The 19,421-nt window shown below is 41.2% G+C and overlaps 1 protein-coding gene across 4 annotated transcripts in view; it reads right to left on the reverse strand.

Annotated features, from left to right (window-relative positions):
- Positions 1 to 1,612: 1,612 nt before the first annotated feature.
- Positions 1,613 to 19,421, reverse strand: part of prkar2aa (protein kinase, cAMP-dependent, regulatory, type II, alpha A) — a 279,167-nt gene continuing 261,358 nt past the window's right edge. For 2 of the 4 annotated variants that reach the window (XM_067998425.1, XM_067998423.1), the window contains 5 exons: positions 18,575 to 18,676; positions 16,882 to 16,956; positions 12,510 to 12,575; positions 10,315 to 10,453; positions 1,613 to 8,736 (listed from right to left, as the gene is read on the reverse strand). In XM_067998425.1, the coding sequence (XP_067854526.1) occupies positions 8,603 to 8,736; positions 10,315 to 10,453; positions 12,510 to 12,575; positions 16,882 to 16,956; positions 18,575 to 18,676 (516 nt within the window). In that variant the 3' untranslated portion in view covers positions 1,613 to 8,602. The remainder of the gene's footprint in view (positions 8,737 to 10,314; positions 10,454 to 12,509; positions 12,576 to 16,881; positions 16,957 to 18,574; positions 18,677 to 19,421) is intronic. The other 2 variants (XR_010966041.1, XR_010966042.1) reach the window with 2 other exon arrangements.

Consider the following 19,421-nt stretch of genomic DNA (forward strand, 5'->3'; position numbering starts at 1 on the left):
TTTCCTCCTTTGACACCGAAACCATCTGGGTGTATATATATATAAAAAAAATAATATACACACACACACATATATGTAAGGTAACAAATTGATGTCTATTTGGGACTGCCTTCATCCTCTCAGGTTTCCCCCTAGCGGGGCAAAGACAGCAGATTTGGAGGGAGCATCACACCAGGGTGTTACTGACAACAGCTTCTCCTTTCCACTCCTTCAGCACTGTGATATTTCAATGGCAGCTCTCCCTCCAAATTTGAGTTCAGGCTTCCTGCTGTTGATTTCCAATTGGAAAGAGCCCCAGCAGCTCCGATACAGGCGAGAGATTTTAAAATCAGTGGCAGGTGCCTGGAGCAAAGTCAGGAGGGAGCGATGCCATTTAAATATCGCAGTGCTGGTGGAGAAAAGCAACAGCTGATAAGAATGCACTGCTTGAAATAAGATATATGGATGCTAGCCATATATTTTGATGGATAGGAGTGAGTAATGTTGACAATCTTCTTAAACGTGGTGTTATGATACTTTGGACTTGTGCTCAGTGCAGAAATCAGCATCCGTAGACAAGCCCACAAAAACACTTACATACAAAGTATCTCTGGGGTAACATGCTCAGGGTGAACAACAAACCCACCTTACTGTTGACATGTACGCTGGACGTAATACGGTTTACCTGCAGAACTCATGGCCTCTCCAAAACTGGTGGGAAATAACAGATTGCTGCCCATCTATCTCTGGCTAAAAATGAACTTACATTTATTCAGAAATTATATTAAACAGAAGCAGGAATAACAGCATAAAGAATACTATAAAATACTTGATTTCTCATAAGTACTTTAAACCCATTTCAAAACACCAGAAAATGACCATGAAAGCAGCTAGATTGTTGTGAAAATCCAACTGGTTGCTTCATGTCCTTCAGGGAAGGGAACCTGCCGTCTCTTATCCAGTCTGACTTATGCCTGACTCCAGTCCCACATTACATAGTTGAATCTTAATACCCTCTGAGCAACCAGAGATAGGCAATAAATACTGCCTTGCAGTGTTGCCCACATCCCAAAAACAAATAAAAAAAATAAACAAACATGCTGAAAGCTGCAGTGTTTCACAAGCTTGGGTCACATGTCTGGGGAGAACTGTTTACATGGGACAGACAACCCAGGAAGTCTTTTCTTAGCACAGACAGCGAGAAGGGAATTGACTGACTAAGAAAAGAATTTGCATTTATATAGCGCCTTTCACGACCTCGGGACACCCTAAAGTGCTTTATAGCCAATGAAGTACTTTTGAAGTGTGGTCACTGTTGTAATGTAAGAAACGCAGCAGCCAATTGGCGCACAGCAAGATCCCACAAACAGCAATGAGATAATGACCAGATAATCAATTTTAGTGGCGTTGATTGAGGGATAAATATTGGCCAGGACATCGTTCACATCGTTCACCTGACGAAGGGGGAAGCCTCCGAAAGCTTGTGAATTTAAAATAAAATTGCTGGACTATAACTTGGTGTTGTAAAATTGTTTACAATTGTCAACCCCAGTCCATCACCGCGCATCTCCACATCATGACTACCATCGACACCACAAAAAAAAACAAAGCCATTGAAATGAGAAAGCAACACTTTTAAGAGAATTTCATTTTTTATTTTCAATTGAATAGTAAAGGACAATCTTTTGTTTTCAAAAAAAAGGGGGGGGGGGAAAGAGGGGCTTCAGAAGGAAAGGGGGGGGGGGGTCATTGCTCTGACTGTACAGAAATCATTCCTTGACTAAAGAGAAGTGAATGCTTGGAGCAGAAGGAAAGGAACCTTTCCACAGGCCTGCAGGTCCCAGTAGCAGAACTATTGGACGGCATTAACACGGATACCTGAAATCCCAGCGGACACAGAACAGAGCTGTATTAAGTCAACATGCAAAGTAGTATTTGTTTTGGGGTGGGGGGGGCGGGGGGGGGGGGGGGAAGAGGAAGAGAATTTAAACTCCCTGACAGTAATCAAATGACAGTCAAACCAGAATTTCCCTTTTCCAAAAGGTAATGATATGGTAGCCATCATTTAAAAAAGAACATCTGATGTGGGTTGGAAATTATATTGACCACTATATTTTGTTTTGAAAAGTGCCCACTTGTTACATTAATGTTACAAATAGGCAGGCCACCCAGTTTACAATTTCTAAACTGCAATCATTTTTTTCCTTTGGGAGAAGGGTGGTGGTGATTTTATGCCACCATAAATACAATAACGTAGTACACTGATTCAAAATCTGAGAACTCATTCTGCTTATTTGAACCATCAGGGAGGTTTGTGCAAGCATCACAGCAGAGGCAGCATTCCATGGATGGTGCATCCCATGTTTTTTTTTTAAACTATTTACCCCATCATCCATACAGGGCACAATACTGTGCAACAGCCATTTAAATACATATAATATATACAGGAGTGTTGTACCTCTATAAAACAGAGGGTATTATTTCTCAGTAACAACCTTCTCTTACTGTGATGCTGACCCCTACTAAGATTCTGGTCTAACATCATTATGTTATAAAGCTCTTCCCCAGCATGGTGTGGAGTTTTATGCCAAAACCCAGCAGCCATAAAGTGGCAATAACAGACTCCAATGGGAAAAGCTCTTAAGAAGTTAAAATAAAAAAACAAATTATAATAAACAAATGACGTGTGGAGTCTGCTCAAGGCTGCGGTCCGTGGGTTTTATCACTGCATGATATACTCTTGGCTTTACTCTCTATGGAATGGATCTCCTGCTGAAAACAACAGAACCAATAAAATACAAGATTCAAACAATACTTGAAACGCACAAGTCAGTCGGCATCCAAAAAAAAGAGAAAAGTCGGAGATTAACACGATTCAGTGTCGGCCTTTAATCGGGACTATTCTGATGAAGTGTCCCATCCAAAGTTTTAACTTCTGTCTTTTTTCTTTCAGAGGCAGACTGATCTGGCATGCATTTCCAGCGATGCACTATTTTTGAGCAATAATACAAATTTTCTACATGGAGCTACCATTTTCAGTCACAGTGAAACACGAAATGTCCTCTGCAGTCAGTCAACCCTAATAATCAAATATTCCACTAGTGAAATGAAACAGACAGTTTATTTATGTTTTACATGAAGTATGAGATTTTTATATAAAAACACTGCAATCATAAATCCCTCTTTTTCCCCCCTTCCAGCCAAAGAAACGAGCATCCAGATTATGTCGGATAGAAAATAATTGATAACCTGAGAGTGATAACAAGACAGTAAACTCAAGGGGGGAGCTCAGATCGCAGCCTCAAAGCATGACAGCAAAGCTCGGGACTACTAACAGTCAAAGTAAAGAGATTAAATGCTTCAGATCACTTTAGGGACTTTAAAAATATTTTGCTTTTGTACTAGGCTGGTGTGGTTTATTTAGTTTTAGGGCCTTTTTACTGACAATATCTTTCAAGGCAAGTATTGATGTCATGGCAGCCAACGCTTAGAATATGGGATGAAATGACTAAACTCTTGAAAAAAACATGCTAATCAGCGGCAGTCAAGAATTCTCTGAAGAAATAACAGTGAGGATAAAGGAAATGCAGTCTATTGAGCAACATGGATTTTGAAAAAGCATTTGGTAAGGTATCTCATAAGTGACTTGTGGCAAAGAAAATGGTACATGGAATTAAGTGGAATGTGGCCACATGGAAAGAGATATGGTTGAGGACAGAAAGCATGGATGTGATTAGTGGTGTTCCACAGGCAGCCATGTTGGGGTTGCTCTTATTTGCTATATAGGTACATGACCTAGTCTTTGCAACTGAGGGAACAATATTAAAATTTGTTGATGACATTAAATTGGGTGAAATTATGCCAAACATTCTGAAAAAGTATAGGAACATGTCGATAAGCTAGCAGGATGGGGAAATGAAGGCGGCAGATGAAGTTCAATTTTGAAAAATACGTAATGTATTTCAGTTAATAAGAATAAGAAAATGAAATACAGCTTAAATAGTAATGGAGTAGAGCAGAGGAACCTTGGTTTACCATTTAAGGACAATGAAATTCCAGCCCACAAACAACAACTTGCATTTATATAGCGCCTTTAACGTGGTAAAACGTCCCAAGGTGCTTCACAGGAGCGTTATCAAACAAAATTTGACACCGAGCCACATAAGGAGATATTAGGACAGGTGACCAAACACTTGGTCAAAGAGGTAGGTTTTAAAGAGCGTCTTAAAGGAGGAGAGGTAGAGAGGTTTAGGGAGGGAATTCCAGAGCTTAGGGCCTAGGCAGCAGAAGATGCGACCGCCAATGGTGGAGCGATGAAAATCGCGGATGTGCAAGAGACTAGAATTGGAGAAGCGCAGAGATCTGGAAGTCATATTTACTATTGTAAACTGCTATGTCAACATTTCCCATTCAGTTCTGCCGTGTCAACTGTCACAATGTTGCAGGCTTTGGCCACCAGGCCAACTGACTTGTGTTCAACGTCACAGGCAATACACTAATATGATCAGAAATACATTGGGTGCACCCAGAGATGATTAGAAATACATTAGATATACCATTATATGATTAGAAAATCCCCTATATGATACACAAAGAACTGTACAGTATAGGCGACACTGCATCTTACTGATATTGCAGGTGTTTGAGTGCAATTTGCCTTCTGCGTTTTGAATTTCATATTTATTCTCAGCCAGGGAGCTTCAGCAGCAGGGATATATTATAAAGTGTACGCAAGTTCTCAGCTGAGAGATCAGCTGCGATGCTACAACTGGACTTGGAGCTACTGGGTTAGAGGGTGGAAACAAAACCAAAACAGGCAGGGTTTCTACCCGAGTTGTTCTCATTGTTGAGTAGTAATAATTCCTGCCAGAAAGGGCATGCATATGGACAATTGGGTAACAACAGGATCGGGATCTGCTGTGATGCCTTCCACAGCCCACTAAGTCTATCAGAACTCGCTGTCCAGGCTCACTTGGGCAAGGTACCACAGTGATACCCAGTGCCTCGGAACCTGTACCCCAAAAATCAGCACTTCAAAAGGTGGCAGGTAAAGGTGGGGCAGGCAGAACCCAAACCACTGTTAAGCCATATCAAATCCCAGCCCTTAAGATGTTTGAACTGTTGTGTCTTAAAGGCTTTATAAAAAAAAATCAGAAGGATTTAAGTAACCAGTTTCCCTCTCAAGAGTGAACTCGCCCGTACAACTGTGGTCAGAATAGCCTTCTTTTCCTCCTCTACCTTCCGAGCTCTGCTGGAATGTCACTCAATACACGTTAAGATCTTAATAATTTCTAGTGTTATAGCCCCTTCAAAGTAACATACATTGTTTACAATCAACAAAACTAACCAGTGTCTCTCTGTTCTCGTCTTTTTGAGGACAGAATGTCAATTTCGTATTATAAGAAGTTGTAAAAATAAAAGAAAAGCAGCCGTGAACCATGCAACAAGCTTGAAATAAGGTTAAAGCCTATAATTCTCAGCACAAAGAGCACACACACTGATGGTGGATGGAAACCCGATTTTCGAGACAATACCAAAACCAAAGTGATCCCAGGTAGAACAGTGGATCAAGCGGAGACTGCAACGTCAAGCACTGCAGTGCTTCTTGCAACCATATTACTGGGCTCCGAGGTCAGAAGACAAAATGCTGTCGACAAGTGCTGTTGGTATTCTCAACTTGCATGCACATAAATACACACTCACACCATATGCAAGGCTTATTACAGCCTTGGATTTTATTTAAGTTAAGGGACTTGCCCACAATGTAGCTGGAGTGCTTCAATGGCACTGGAACTGCTCAACACTTGTTACTCTATCTGGAATTTTTTTCCCCCTAGAGGACCACCCCCACTAACAGACTTTGGCCTTAAAAGGCCACGTTGATGCTGGTGTGTCCATCTCGTGTCGCCCTTCTCCTGAGAAAGAATGGTATCTTCAAACCATCAGCAACCCTTTAAGAGCTGCTGGTGATAGAGATCTCCTAGTGCAGCATGCACAACACACTGGGAGGGCTGTTGAACACAAAATAAAACAAAGCTAGTTAGCTGACCTTGCATTATCCACCGAGGGTAGCTCTTGGCTCTCGGGCATGACAGTGTATGATTCGCTGAAGTCCTGACGTTGCTGCATCAGGACCAAATGATCAGCCCCCTACTGTTAAAACTAGTAGCAAATACAGCAGGTGCACACCTTAGTGAAATGATAAGAACTCAATTAGAACAAAACTAAAAAAAACACAATGATTACTAAAGCAACCTCTTTCGTGTCAAAGAAATCTTTAATTTCCTTTCATCTTCTCCCCTTCCTCACCTGAAGGTATCGACTCCTTGATGGGGTAAGGTTCCACAGGCACCAACTGCCCTCCTGTGCCTCACTCATGTGGCGATTCTTCATGCACGAGTCTCAACAGTGAATGCCAGCAGGATGACTGACCCCCCGTCAAGCATGATCCTGCCCGCAACCGATGTCCAATTCTCAGCAGGGTTAGCAATCGAGAGTGGGAACGTTAGCCAGCTCTCCTCTACCCTATCCCAGGGATGCTCAGCCCGAAATGTAGCAACCTTTACTGGTGTCCAACACCAAGCAGGCTCAATTAACTAATTCAACAGACTGAGGAATTAAACCCGGGACCGTCCTGACAAACTAACTCACTGTGTTAACTTGCTGAGTAATTGGGGATCCAAGAAACTTTTGTAATAAAATTTTGGTGAATTTTTACAGTAGTTTCTTGTACATTTACCAGTATTTCTGCACAGACACTAGCCAACTGCATCTACCATTACCGTGGCCCAGTAAGAAAAACTCAAGTGATTATATGTTAGATTTATTGAAGGGTGAACCACAGGTTTGTGGAAAGAAATATACACTAAACATAAAAAAGTGACCTTAATCAAATTTTTTTTATACCTTAGGACTCAGGAAATTCTCAACTTCAGAAGTTTGGAGAAATCATTTGGTCCTGGATAAAACTGTGGCTGTAATCACTTCATTGTATCCAGTTACACCACATTAATTAAAACATTCTTAGACTAAGGCCAACAACAACCCTCATGATTCAATTCAGGTACGTCCGTATAGTGGGACAAGGCTCTCAATGAATCTGGTCACACATCAAATCCTCAAAAACTTCCCCTCATAAATACAGATAATCGTGCCATTGACTCTTGAATACTAGACAAGTGCTGAGCTCTCAGTTAGGGGATGTGAGAGTTCAAATACTAACGTCAACTAATCTACTCAACACTTCCCTGAAGGGGTGCAAGTAGGTCAAGGAGTGGTCTGGGCTGGGGGTGTGGGGAAGAGAGCAGGTTGGGAAAGTAACTGGTTAGAGAGGTTTCTTTTCCCCATCACTCAAGCGTGCCAATTCCTGAGCACCTGACTGGTGAGCTGACACTTCTCGCCCTTCCTGACTGAACATAGTATGGATGCAGGAAGCATTGGGGATGGGGAAGAAAAAAGGAGACAAATATTATGCAGCAAAATGGAAGCAAAGGAACAAAAATCACAAAATTCTTCACCTTGATTTTGCTTGTAGACACTGTATAATAACGCAAACTGCTATCTATGGTGGCCACAAGTAACATGCACAAGGTGTACCAGATAACCATTGCTCCTGTGCACTTGAGAGGGCTCATTTGTAAAACAAAAACAGACTTCGACCCGAGCCCACTGCAAAGCGTCAACAAAAAAAAGAGGGAAAAAAAAACAGTAAGTGACATCTGTGTAACAGCTTCACAAGGTTTTAACAGAAACACTGGATGCGTGTAGATAGGAACGGTACTGTTGTTCCAGCACGTCTGCGTTGTTAAGTTAACTGCAAAGAGCAACAAACTGGAGGCCAGCCATACAGCTGAACTGTTGCAATTGTGCAAATTGGCAATTCCACCCCCCCACCCCCCGGACCTTGTTCTTAAAGACCATCATCTGTCACCTGACTTCCGGATTGTTTCATACTGTGGAACTGTACCATGCTTAATACCCACTGTAGATGCACATTTTATTTCATTTTAGAAACCCCTTGATTTGAAGCAGTTCTTGTGGTTTAAGTTTAACACAATTTAGGGAGCTTTAAAGAAGCTGGCTTTATATGAAAACATTAAAACCTACCCAGATACTTTTCAATGTAACACTCGGTGGTGAAACCACAGAAGCAATCAAAGCTTTACAACAATCATACTTTTTTTTTGTTTTTTTTTGGCAAGAACTGGTCACCTACTTATATAAGTAACAAAGAAACACTGAATCTGTTCAATTCATCTTATCAAAAGTTACATTTAGTATTTGTCTTTGTGGTTCAGTTTGATAATTCATAAATCAACATTTTTTTTTTCTGTTTTTTGGAAAAAAAAACAACCCAAGATACAGAATATGCTTTTAAACCTAAGAAGGCAGGTAACAAAAAAAAAACAGAACATATGCCACACATTTTCCCATCCCTGGCTGGGCGGTAACGTATTTCATCATCACATGGTGGTTGCCCCAGTAGGTTTGGAAAGAGGCAGGAAATGCTGCATTGCCCATTTACTGCATTTTTTTTTCTGTGGGGAGTTTTTTTTTGTGTGTGTGTGGGTATTTTTCCACTTTGTTTTCATCAAACTGAGAAAGGCACTGGATAACAACGTGCCTATATACCAGGATTCTCCAAGTCCAAACTGGTACCAAACAAGGAGACAAGTTGTTCTTCATAATTCACTATATTTCTCTTCATGATGTCCATGCAAGGGCCTAACAATCTTTCAAATGCTTGAATATCCATCACTGCAAAGAGGAGGCAAAAAAAAACAAATGTTTAAAATTTTAATAAGCATTTTTATTCAATTCTATAAAAATCTAGTAAATATTTTGCATGTAAGCTTGTTTGGAACAACGTAGGAGGCCAAAAACCGCAGGAGACTTGAGTGGGAAAAAAGGTCAAGGCAAGCTTCAGGTACAGTATCTCATCTTTCTCCTGGGCACTACGGAGCTCCTTGAAATGAAACATTCCTTCAGTACAGCACTAAAATATTAGCCTAGATTATTTACTTCATGGTGTACATAATACTTGAGCAAACGGTGCATGTCCCAGTAACCCAATATCTTGCAATTCATGGTCCTACATTACCATCTTTAGTGTACTTTCACCTATGTTCCACCATCTCTACAATATAGGCCTTTAAATTGTAAACAATTTTACAACACCAAGTTATAGTCCAGCAATTTTATTTTAAATTCACAAGCTTTCGGAGGCTTCCCCCTTCCTCAGGTGAACGATGTGAGGAAGGGGGAAGCCTCAGGTGAACGACCTGAGGAAGGGGGAAGCCTCCGAAAGCTTGTGAATTTAAAATAAAATTGCTGGACTATAACTTGGTGTTGTAAAATTGTTTACAATTGTCAACCCCAGTCCATCACCGGCATCTCCACATCATGGCCTTTAAATTGGCATCTGTGGATCCCCTTGGGAATGTGATAGGGATCTCAGGGAGTCCTCAACATCATTAGCTTTCTGTCTATCTGAGGCTAGCAAACCATGACCAGGGTGCCTCAAGAGCTGTGCGTTCTACAATTTTTCTGTATTCTGTTGATTCATTAGGCCATTGCTTCTGTTGCTGTATATTTATTAATTTCAACAAAAAACAAGTTTTCTACAATAACAACAGTTTCCTAAGACGACATCTTATGAAAGTTGTCATAGGGAGAGGGGAGGTTCCAATATTTCCACAGGTTTTCCTGCTCAGCGTATAAAGGTGCCTAAAAACAAACTTAAGAATCGAAAAATTCGGGCAGTGAATTGAAGGCAGAAAATTCAATCTCGGGGTCCTGATGTGTCACAGCTTATCATACCTTCAGAACACCTTGATTAAATTGGCACAGTGGGGGTGAAGAGAGGTTTAAGGATCACAGCTGTTGCCACAGAAATATGTTGATTAACTCCAGGACTTGTATTTCAATCCAGCCCAGATAGATGGCATAAAAGTCTCACCTGTTAGCTGTAAAACCCCCACCCTACCTTGAGATAAATGAATGAAGGAACATTCATAGTTGTTGTGAGTCCAGATGCATAATTTGGGTCAAACTGGCAATTTTACTCAAAAGGAATGAGGGAAATTTAAAGTGCAGAATTGGGGTGGGGCAAAGCAAATTGTGTTTGTACTGTCCTGTGTATGCCGTATTCAGGAATGTTTGTCGCTGTCCTTGAGTGCACAAAGTGGTAAACATTCAAATACCAAACACAGATATCCATCGCAAAATAAAAAGCAATTGGAATGAATAAAAGGTATTTTTGATTACGTAGAAGGAGAACTAGTTCCTTCTGCACTTAACAGCAACAAGTTAATGTGCAAGATAAAAAATACTTGCCTAAGCACTTGACATCTCCAACAGCATATGCCGAAGCTGCTCTGGGTTTGTTGGTAACCAGTGCTAGTTCTCCAAAATACTGCCCCTTGGTACATCTGGCAATCTCTACCTCTGCATTGTCCTCTTGATCTGCCAGTGTCTGGGCAAAGCAGGTACAGGAGATTGGATAATGTAGAAATACACACACACAATCAAGACAGGTTGAAAAAAGGCACTGAATTACTGTACTATATTAAGGTTCTCCAAAGGAATGTACATTCAAGAGTTCAGCTTTAGAGGGCCCATACCCAAATTTTAATTCAAATTATTTCCCAGCCCTGCAACCCCCCAATCCCTCCAAACACATCTCCAAAGTTGAAATTTGGATACTCAGAAACCATAAAACAAGATTCAACCATCCAAAGCCAAGTCCTAAAATCACAATGTGAGTTTTTTGGAAACAATCCATGGAAACAAGAGTGGCATCAATGTATTTGCCAATAAAAGGAGTTGGCGTTTGCTTTGGGTAAATTATAGAAGTTCACTGATGCATTCGGATTCCTGTAATAAAGCAGTAGGCTACATTCACGATGAGCAAGGAAGCACGGCTTTTGTGAACAGAAACAGAAAATGCTGCAAATGCACAGCAGGTTGGCCAGCATCTGAAATACAAAGTCAGGTCAACATTTCTCATGTGGCCTGTCATCAGCTATAAGGGTCCCACCCTAACATTAACTCTGCCTTTACTATATGCCATTAGATTTCTAGAATTCCCTTAATCTCCATTTCCATCCCAAATGCAGTTTTAAAAAACAGCAGAGGAGGCAACTCCATTAGGACTTGAAATGTCCCTTTCCCTTTCAAAACTTCTGTCATACTACCCCTCAAAACAACCAGCTTTGATCCCTCTGTCCTTGCTAACTACTGTCCAACCTCCTTTTCCTCTCCAAAGACCTTAAAGGTGTTGTTGCTTCCCAGATGTATGCTTATTTCTCCTGCAACTCCATTTTAATCCCTCCAAACAGGTTTCCACCCCTCCCACAACATTGAAATGGCCCTAACTTCTGCAGCGTTTGACAAGGTAGACCACACCCTCCTCTTCCAATCCCCCCGTTGTCCAGCTGGGGCTGCCCTCATTTGGTTCTACACTTACATTGATGATACCCTGTTGTACCTCTCCACCACTGCTCCTGACCATCGCCGCCTCCCCCTCCCGCCAAGATCTTTTGTGCTGTCAGACTGCGTGTCCAACATGAAGTCATGGATGAGCCGTAATTTCCTCCAGCTAAACACTGGGAAGACTAAAGCTATCGTCTTCGATCCCTACTACAAACTCCATATCGTCAGCACCAACTCCACCCGGGCCACTATCTCAGCTTGAACCGAACTGTTGGTAACCTCAGCATCCTGTGCTGAGTTTCCGACCCCATATCTTATCCTTCACAAAGACCACTTACTTCCACCTCCATTATACTGTCCGACTCCACATCAACCCATTGGACGCTGAAACTCTCATCCATGCTATTGATTAGTCAAATGCCCTGCTGATCGGCCTCCCCTCATAAATTTCAGCTCATCCAAAATTCTGCTGCCTGTATCCTATCCCACATCAAGTCCTCATTGAAAACAGATTAAGGAAAATTAGCTTCCGGTCCCCCAATGCCTCAAATTTAAAATTCTCATCCTTATATTTACATCCCTCCATTTCCTCAGCCCTCCCTATCTACGTACGATCCGCCAGCCCAAAGCGGCCATTTTTTCCTTAAGCTTCTGTGAAGCACTTCGGGACATTTTGCTACGTTAAAGGCGTTATATAAATGCAAGTTGTTGTTACTGCTAAGGCGAGCAACTTATACTTGGGCCTGTTGCTCAAGCCTAATGTCATGTAGCATGTGAGAGATGGGTAACTCACTGTGCCCCAACAGCATAACCAAATTCAGCAATTAATCATGAGGGAATAATTCCTCCTTGTAATATGTGTAACAAAATAATAAAGGTGCTTACAATTTTCCTTCTTGAGGCAAATCATGAGCACATTTCTGCGGTCTACCAATCCATCAAGGAGTGTATTCGAGCGTGGCTGTGTTTAACCCTAAGTTGCTACGAGATGACTTGTTTGTTCAAGTGTAATTATAGAAATACTGACAGAAAAGCAAACCGATCTATCTGTAGTATGTGGCCACTTGTTCTCTACTTGTGCCAGTGAAAATCCTTACCTTGCTCTTGATCATGATCTTCACTTCACCCGATTCTACAATGAAGAAACAGTCTGCTTTATCTCCCTGTGTAACAATGGAGAGAGATTACAGGTTTCAAAATTATAACTTAACAGCAAGCTGTTGTAATAAGGGTAGCACTGTACAAATACTCAAATCTTTTAACATACATTCACTTAACTACTGTAGCATGAAGAATTAAGATATTCATAAGAATAAACTTCTCTTTCGGCAGATGATTTAACTAACATTTTATGAATAAAGATTAAAATATAGGGGAACTAGGCAGTGGAGTGGTTTAGATATTCTGTTCCCCCAGAACAAGGGGGCATAATCTTAAAATTAGAGCTGGGTAATCTAGGTGCGAAATCAGGAAGCACTTTTTCACACAAAGGTCAGTGAAAATCTGGATCTAGCTTCCCCAAAAAGCTGTAGATGCCGGGGGACAATTGAAATTTTTCAGACTGAGATTGATAGAGTTTTGTTGGGTAAGGGTAAGGGGGTATCGCTCAAAAGTCGGTAAATGGAGTTGTGGTACAGATCAGCCATAATCTAATTCAATGGCAGAACAGGCTCGAGGGGCTGACTGGCTTGCTCCTGTTCCTATCTACCTTTGGGTCCAGAGTTTAACTCCAGCCCAGATTTATGACACAAAAGTCTTCCCCAGTGAGTGAGTTTGGACAGTCGCAGAGTTCTTAGTGCGCATGGGTCAACTGATCAATGTCCATACTGCAGGACACTGCCAAGACTGGAAAGAGTAAGAGGTAACACCAAGTTTGGGTATTAAAAATCTGAAGATTGAGGGAGGAGGGAAACACTGAGGGAGGTAAAGAATTCTACAGTTTTGCGTTTATGGGAAAGAACATACTAGAGTAGGAGCGTGCTGATCAGTTCTGATTGGAAGACAATGAAGTAGGAACGAGGACTGAGAGGTAGGAAGAACAAAAAAGTTTGGAGGAATACAGGCCATAGCAGCATTGATAAAACAAAGAGACAAGAAAGGTTATGAGGCTAGAGGTGAGAGCAGGTTTCCTTCCCTAAAGGACATTAGTGAACCAGTTGGATTAACCCTGGTTCACTAGACTGCTCATCAGAAACAAACCTTTTTCCGCATGTAAAGGTGTTTGGGATTTACAGTCTTTATAACCTGGTAATCCTGTAGTTAATTTGTTTTATACTGCAGTAGTTAGTGATTTCAGAATCTCCAGGGTTAATCCAACTGGTTCACTAATGTCCTTTAGGGAAGGAAACCTGCTGTCCTTGCCCAATCTAACCTATATGTGACTCCAGTGTGGTTGACTCTCAACTGCCCTCTGAAGTGGCCTAGCAAGCCACTCAGTTGTATCACCAACTTCTCAAGGATGGGCAATAAATGCTGACCTTGACAGAGACGTCCACATCTCGAGAATGAGTAATACATTTTTTTTTTTAAATCAGCCTCGGCTTTGAATTACCCATAAGTAATTTGGAGGATGAGGTCATGGGATGCATTCGTGACAGTTTCCTAGAACAATACGTCGTATTTTAGATCTTGTCGTGGGTAATGAGACAGAGTTAATTAGTAATCTCATAGTAAGGAATCTTCTGGGGAAGAGTGATCATAATATGATAGAATTTCACATTGAGTTCAAGAGTGATGTACTTAAGTCCAAAATTAGAGTCTTAAACTTAAACAAAGCCAATTACATAGATATGAGAGGTGAGCTGTCAAAGATAGATTGGGGAATTAGATTAAAAGATATGATGGTAGATAAGCAATGGCGAACATTTAAATAAATATTTCATAATTCTCAACGAATATACATTCCATTGAGAAATAAAAACTCCACCGGAAAAGTGACCCATCCGTGGCTAACTAAAGAAGTTAAGGATAGTATTAGATTAAAAGAGGCTTATAATGTTACCAAGAAGAGTTGTAAGCTTGAGGATTGGGAGAGTTTTAGAAACCAGCAAAGGATGACTAAAAAATTGATAGAGGGAGAAAACAGAATATGAGAGTAAACTAGCAATAAATATAAAAGCAGATTGTAAGAGCTTCTACAAGTATGTAAAAAGGAAGAGGGTAGCGAAAGTAAATGTGGGTCCCTTAGAGGATAAGACAGGAGAAATTATAATGGGGAATAAGGAAATGGCAGGGACATTAAACAAATATTTTGTATCTGTCTTCACACTAGAAGACACAAAAAACATACCAGAAATAGTGGGGAACCAAGGGTCTAATGAGAGTGTGGGACTTAAAGTAATAAATATTAGTAAAGAAAAAGTACTGGAGAAATTAATGGGATTAAAAGTAGACAAATCCCCTGGACCTTATGGCCTACATCCGAGAGTTCTAAAAGAGGTGGCTGCAGAGATAGTGGATGCATTGGTTGTGATCTTCCAAAATTCTCTAGATTCTAGAACGGTCCCAGTGGATTGGAAGGTCACAAATGTAACACCACTATTCAAGAAAGGAAAGAGAGAAAACTGGGAACTACAGGCCAGTTAGCCTGATATCAATCGTCGGGAAATGCTGGAATCCATTATTAAGGACGTGATAACAGGACACTTAGAAAATCATATGATTAGGCAGAGTCAACACGGTTTTATGAAAGGGAAATCATGTTTGACAAATCCATTTGAGGATGTAACTAGCAGGGTTGATAGAGGTATCAGTGGATATTTGGATTTTCAAAAGGCATTTGAAGAGGTGCCACATAAAAGGTTGTTACACAAAATAAGGGCTCATGGGGTTAGCTAATGGACAGAAAAGAGAGAGTAGGAATAAACGGGTCAATTTCAGGTTGGCAGGCTGTAACTAGTGGGGTGCCGCAAGGATCAGTGCTGGAGCCTCAGCTATTTACAATCTATATTAATGACTTAGATGAAGGGACCGATTGTAATGTATCCAAGTTTGCTGATGATACAAAGCTAGGTGGGAAAGTAAGCTGTGAGGAGGACACAGAGAGTCTGCAAAGGGATATAGACAGGTTAAGTGAGTTGGCAGATGGAGTATAATGTGGGGAAATGTGTAGTTATTCACTTTGGTAGGAAGAATAGAAAAACAGCGTATTTTTTAAAGGTTGTGAAACTATTAAATGTTGGTGTTCAGAGGGATTTGGGTGTTCTTGTACAAACAACACAAAGTTAACATGCAGGTACAGCAAGCAACAAGGAAGGTAAATGGCATGTTGGCCTTTATTGGAAGGGAATTGGAGTACAAGAGTAAGGAAGTCTTGCTGCAATTGTACAGGGCTTTGGTGAGACCACAGCGGAGTACTGTGTACAGTTTTGGTCGTCTTTTCTAAGGAAGGATATACTTGCCATAGAGGCAGTGCAACACAGGTTCACTAGATTTGATTCCTGGGATCAGAGGGTTGTCCTTTAAGGAGAGATTGAGTAGAATGGGCCGATATTCTCTGGAGTTTAGAAGAAAGAGAGGTGATCTCATTGAAATACATAAGACTCAGAGAGTTTGACCACGTGGATTCTGAGAGGCTGTTTCCCCTGGCTGCAGAGTCTAGAACGAGGGGTTGGCCATTTTGGACTGAGAAAAGGAGAAATTTCTTCACTCGGAGGGTTGTGAATCGTTGGAATTCTCTACCCCAGAGGGCTGTGGATGCTCAGTCTGATGCTATTTAAGGCTGAGATTGGTAGACTTTCCGACTCTAGGGGAATCAAGGGATCAGGCGGGAAATTAGAGTTGAGGTCGAAGGTCAGCCATGATCTTATTGAATGGCGCAGCAGGCTTGAGGGGCCATATGGCCTACTCATGCTCCTATTTCTTATGTTCTTATGTTTTAAAAAACTGGGTTATGGAATCATTAGTTTGGAAGTTACTTATCTCTAGCAGCTCAGCAGCTTTTAGGCAGCGAGCAGCTGAGTCATACAAAACTGGAAGATTCCAGGCCTAATTTGCGGTCCATGCGGTCAGCTGATCTCAGCCAGGTGCTACAATTGATCTCAGTGACCCCTGGATAAAGGATGGTGAAAACGAGCCAGAGTTGCTGCACCTGATGACTGTCAAGTGACTCCTACTAGAAGTGTCCATGTGTGGCCATTAGGCGAGGACTTGATCAGGGTTGGCTGTGCTGTGTTGCCTGCAGTTGAATAACCTACTGGCTCTTACTGTCTAGGCTCACACATGGAGAATGGCTACTTGTATGAAAGAGTGGAGGATAACTGGTGCCTGTGGTACTGTACTCTAGCAAGACATCAACGCCTTTCCAAAGGAGAAAATTGGCAGAGAATAAATAAAAAAACAAACGAGAAAAGTTATGGAACCTGGAGTTTGGAAGTTACTAACTCAACTTGTTCAAAATAAAACCCAAAAGAGGCTGCATCCTGAACATGTAATAAAACTCGTTGCTTACAGGGTGAACCAACTACTTACCTGTGCAATGATAAGTTCATTGTTTCGATATGATCTCTCTCCTATTACATCAACAATCTTCATTCTTTCTGAAAGCTGAAGCACAAATAGTTATTACCGAGAATGTTTGGAAAATTCAACGTAAATAATGAAAGTACAGTTAAATGGAAAACAAATAATATGTAATCAAGATAGGTTTAAATATCATGTACAGAAGTTGCGTTAGCACCAATTGAACCAAAATTGGCACCATTTGAACCACAAGAGCAGAACATCTTAATATCAGTCTAAATTACCTATTATTTAATTCATACGCAAAACATTGAAAAGGTAAATGTTATGTGATGGCATTGCTCAATATGGGTCTATCAAAATTGGGGAAAGGCCAAAGATCACTCCCAAACACCTCCAAGCAGGCGCCATACAGTAACATTGGGGGTTCTCTTAGTGCAGGTCATTTTTCCCTAGACAATAAAGGCAGGTACAAATCCTTGACAGATATGGTCATTTAGGCCCCCTTGCCAAGATATGTCAATCTCTTGAACGGTCAGGTGCAACATCAAGAGAATGTGAGGTGTTTGTAGAGCACAAGGAGTTTTTTAAGGATCAAAAAGACTGCCAACACCCCCCTCCCACCACCCCCCAAAAAAACATTTTGTTTATCTGATTGGAGGGAAAAGTTACTGAAAATTTCACCTGGTGTTACATTCTGAAATCGACCAGCTGACAGAACATAGGCAATACTTGGGGTAAGGGTTCAGTAGCCTACCCATCTCAGCTGCAATAAGCAGAGTTGGGTACAGTACAGGCTAGAATGAAGGAACAAAATATTCTGTAACGTTGTACTGATTGCCAAGTTTTAATTTAAATTTTAAGATCTGAATAATGGCTTTGTTAGCCAGTGGAATCCCTCCTTCACACAAAACCAAATTAACAATACTTCTCACAATGGAAAAAAAAGCACTTAAATGTGAAGCAAAAGAAATGTTATATCAATGCGGAATTTGCAATGGAAATTCTCACTTATATTTTTCTTGTCTTCCAAAGAACTATAATCGAATATATTCCTTTAACAGCAGTGCAGTACAGGTTTAAAGCTGCCCAATAGGGCTTTATGGTACGTTTATCTTATCCAACATCATTCCTGAAAATTACTTGGAATAATCATTTCATTATGAACACTGAATATTGCATTACTGATTCTAGCCCCTCCCGCACAAATCTTCAGCTTTCCTCTCTGGAAGATGCTGGTTTCTTGTTGCGATAGGCACAGGCACAGTGGAACCTTGCTTCAAAAGGTTGAGGGAGAGAAGGGTTAAGAAGTATGGGGTTGCCAGCCTTGCATTCATTACTTTTCATTCCAGTTTTAACTGCTCTTAACAGTTAGGTTAACAGCCTCTGAGATCCCTCCAATTCTGGTCTCTTGCGCAGGCCCGATTTTCATCGTTCCGCCACTGGCTGCCTAGGTCCTAAGCTCTGGAATTCCCTCCCTAAACCTCTCCGCCTCTCTCTCTCCTCCTTTAAGACGCTCCTTAAAACCTATGTCTTTGACCAAGCTTTTGGTCACTTGTCCTAATATCTCCTGTGGCTCGTGTCAAATTTTGTTTGTACACATTCCAGTGAAGCACCTTGGAACGTTTTACTACGTTAAAGGCGCTATATAAATACAAGTTGTTGCTCTTAGTTCTGTAAAATGAAAGGAAAACTATTGTACCTCCAGGGATTTCAACAGGGGTACTGATTCAACGAATGCTTCAAACATCCTCCTCTTTTTTGCATTGTTTTTCACAATTATCCGTCGAAACGTACCACGATCCTGCAAAGAAGGATAGGGAAGTGAATCGCTGGAAACCTAAACCAAGAGAAAGCTCCACATTTTTAAAATCTAGGAATACTTCAGGTTACTGGTCCCAAACATCTCTAATAACCATTTTCTTCCCCTTTGTTTGTGTGCACCTGCAGAGAAAAGACATCGGGGCGGTTGTGTACCAGAGGCCGGTGCCCTTATTTTTGCACAATGAAAGATATCACTATTTTAAATTCTCCAGGGGCTTTTTGGCATGAATTTTATTGATAAATTTCTACCATCAAAGCAAATATCAAAATTAGGAACATAGGAACAGGAGTAGACCATTCAGCCTTTCCCCCCCATTTAATTAGATCATGGCTGACCTGGAGCAGGCTCCCTTCCCTGACCCTATCCCATACCTGTCCAATTTTTGCCTCAACAAAGTTTAGTGCATTTAATCCCCGGCTTAGCCTACCAAAGCTCCACAAAACAGTAGGTTCCCCCTCCACAGTGACGTTAGATCAATAGGACACCCCCCCCCCATGCTGCCAAATTCCAGTGACCCTCTGTAGCCCTGTCAAAATTCAGGATTCCTCCTCCCATGTTCATTCCCCAGTGCTACTAAAGCCCAGCAATGCCATCAAGTGCAGCTAAACCCCATTCATCTTCCCAAGTACAGCTAAATAGAAGATATATATCTCCAATTTGTGCGTTATCATGGACAATTCGATTAGTAAGAATGAGACTATCCGTTCAGTTGCCTCTGCTGCTT

This window comes from Heptranchias perlo, chromosome 17, assembly GCF_035084215.1.
Source record: "Heptranchias perlo isolate sHepPer1 chromosome 17, sHepPer1.hap1, whole genome shotgun sequence".
Taxonomy (NCBI): domain Eukaryota; kingdom Metazoa; phylum Chordata; class Chondrichthyes; order Hexanchiformes; family Hexanchidae; genus Heptranchias; species Heptranchias perlo.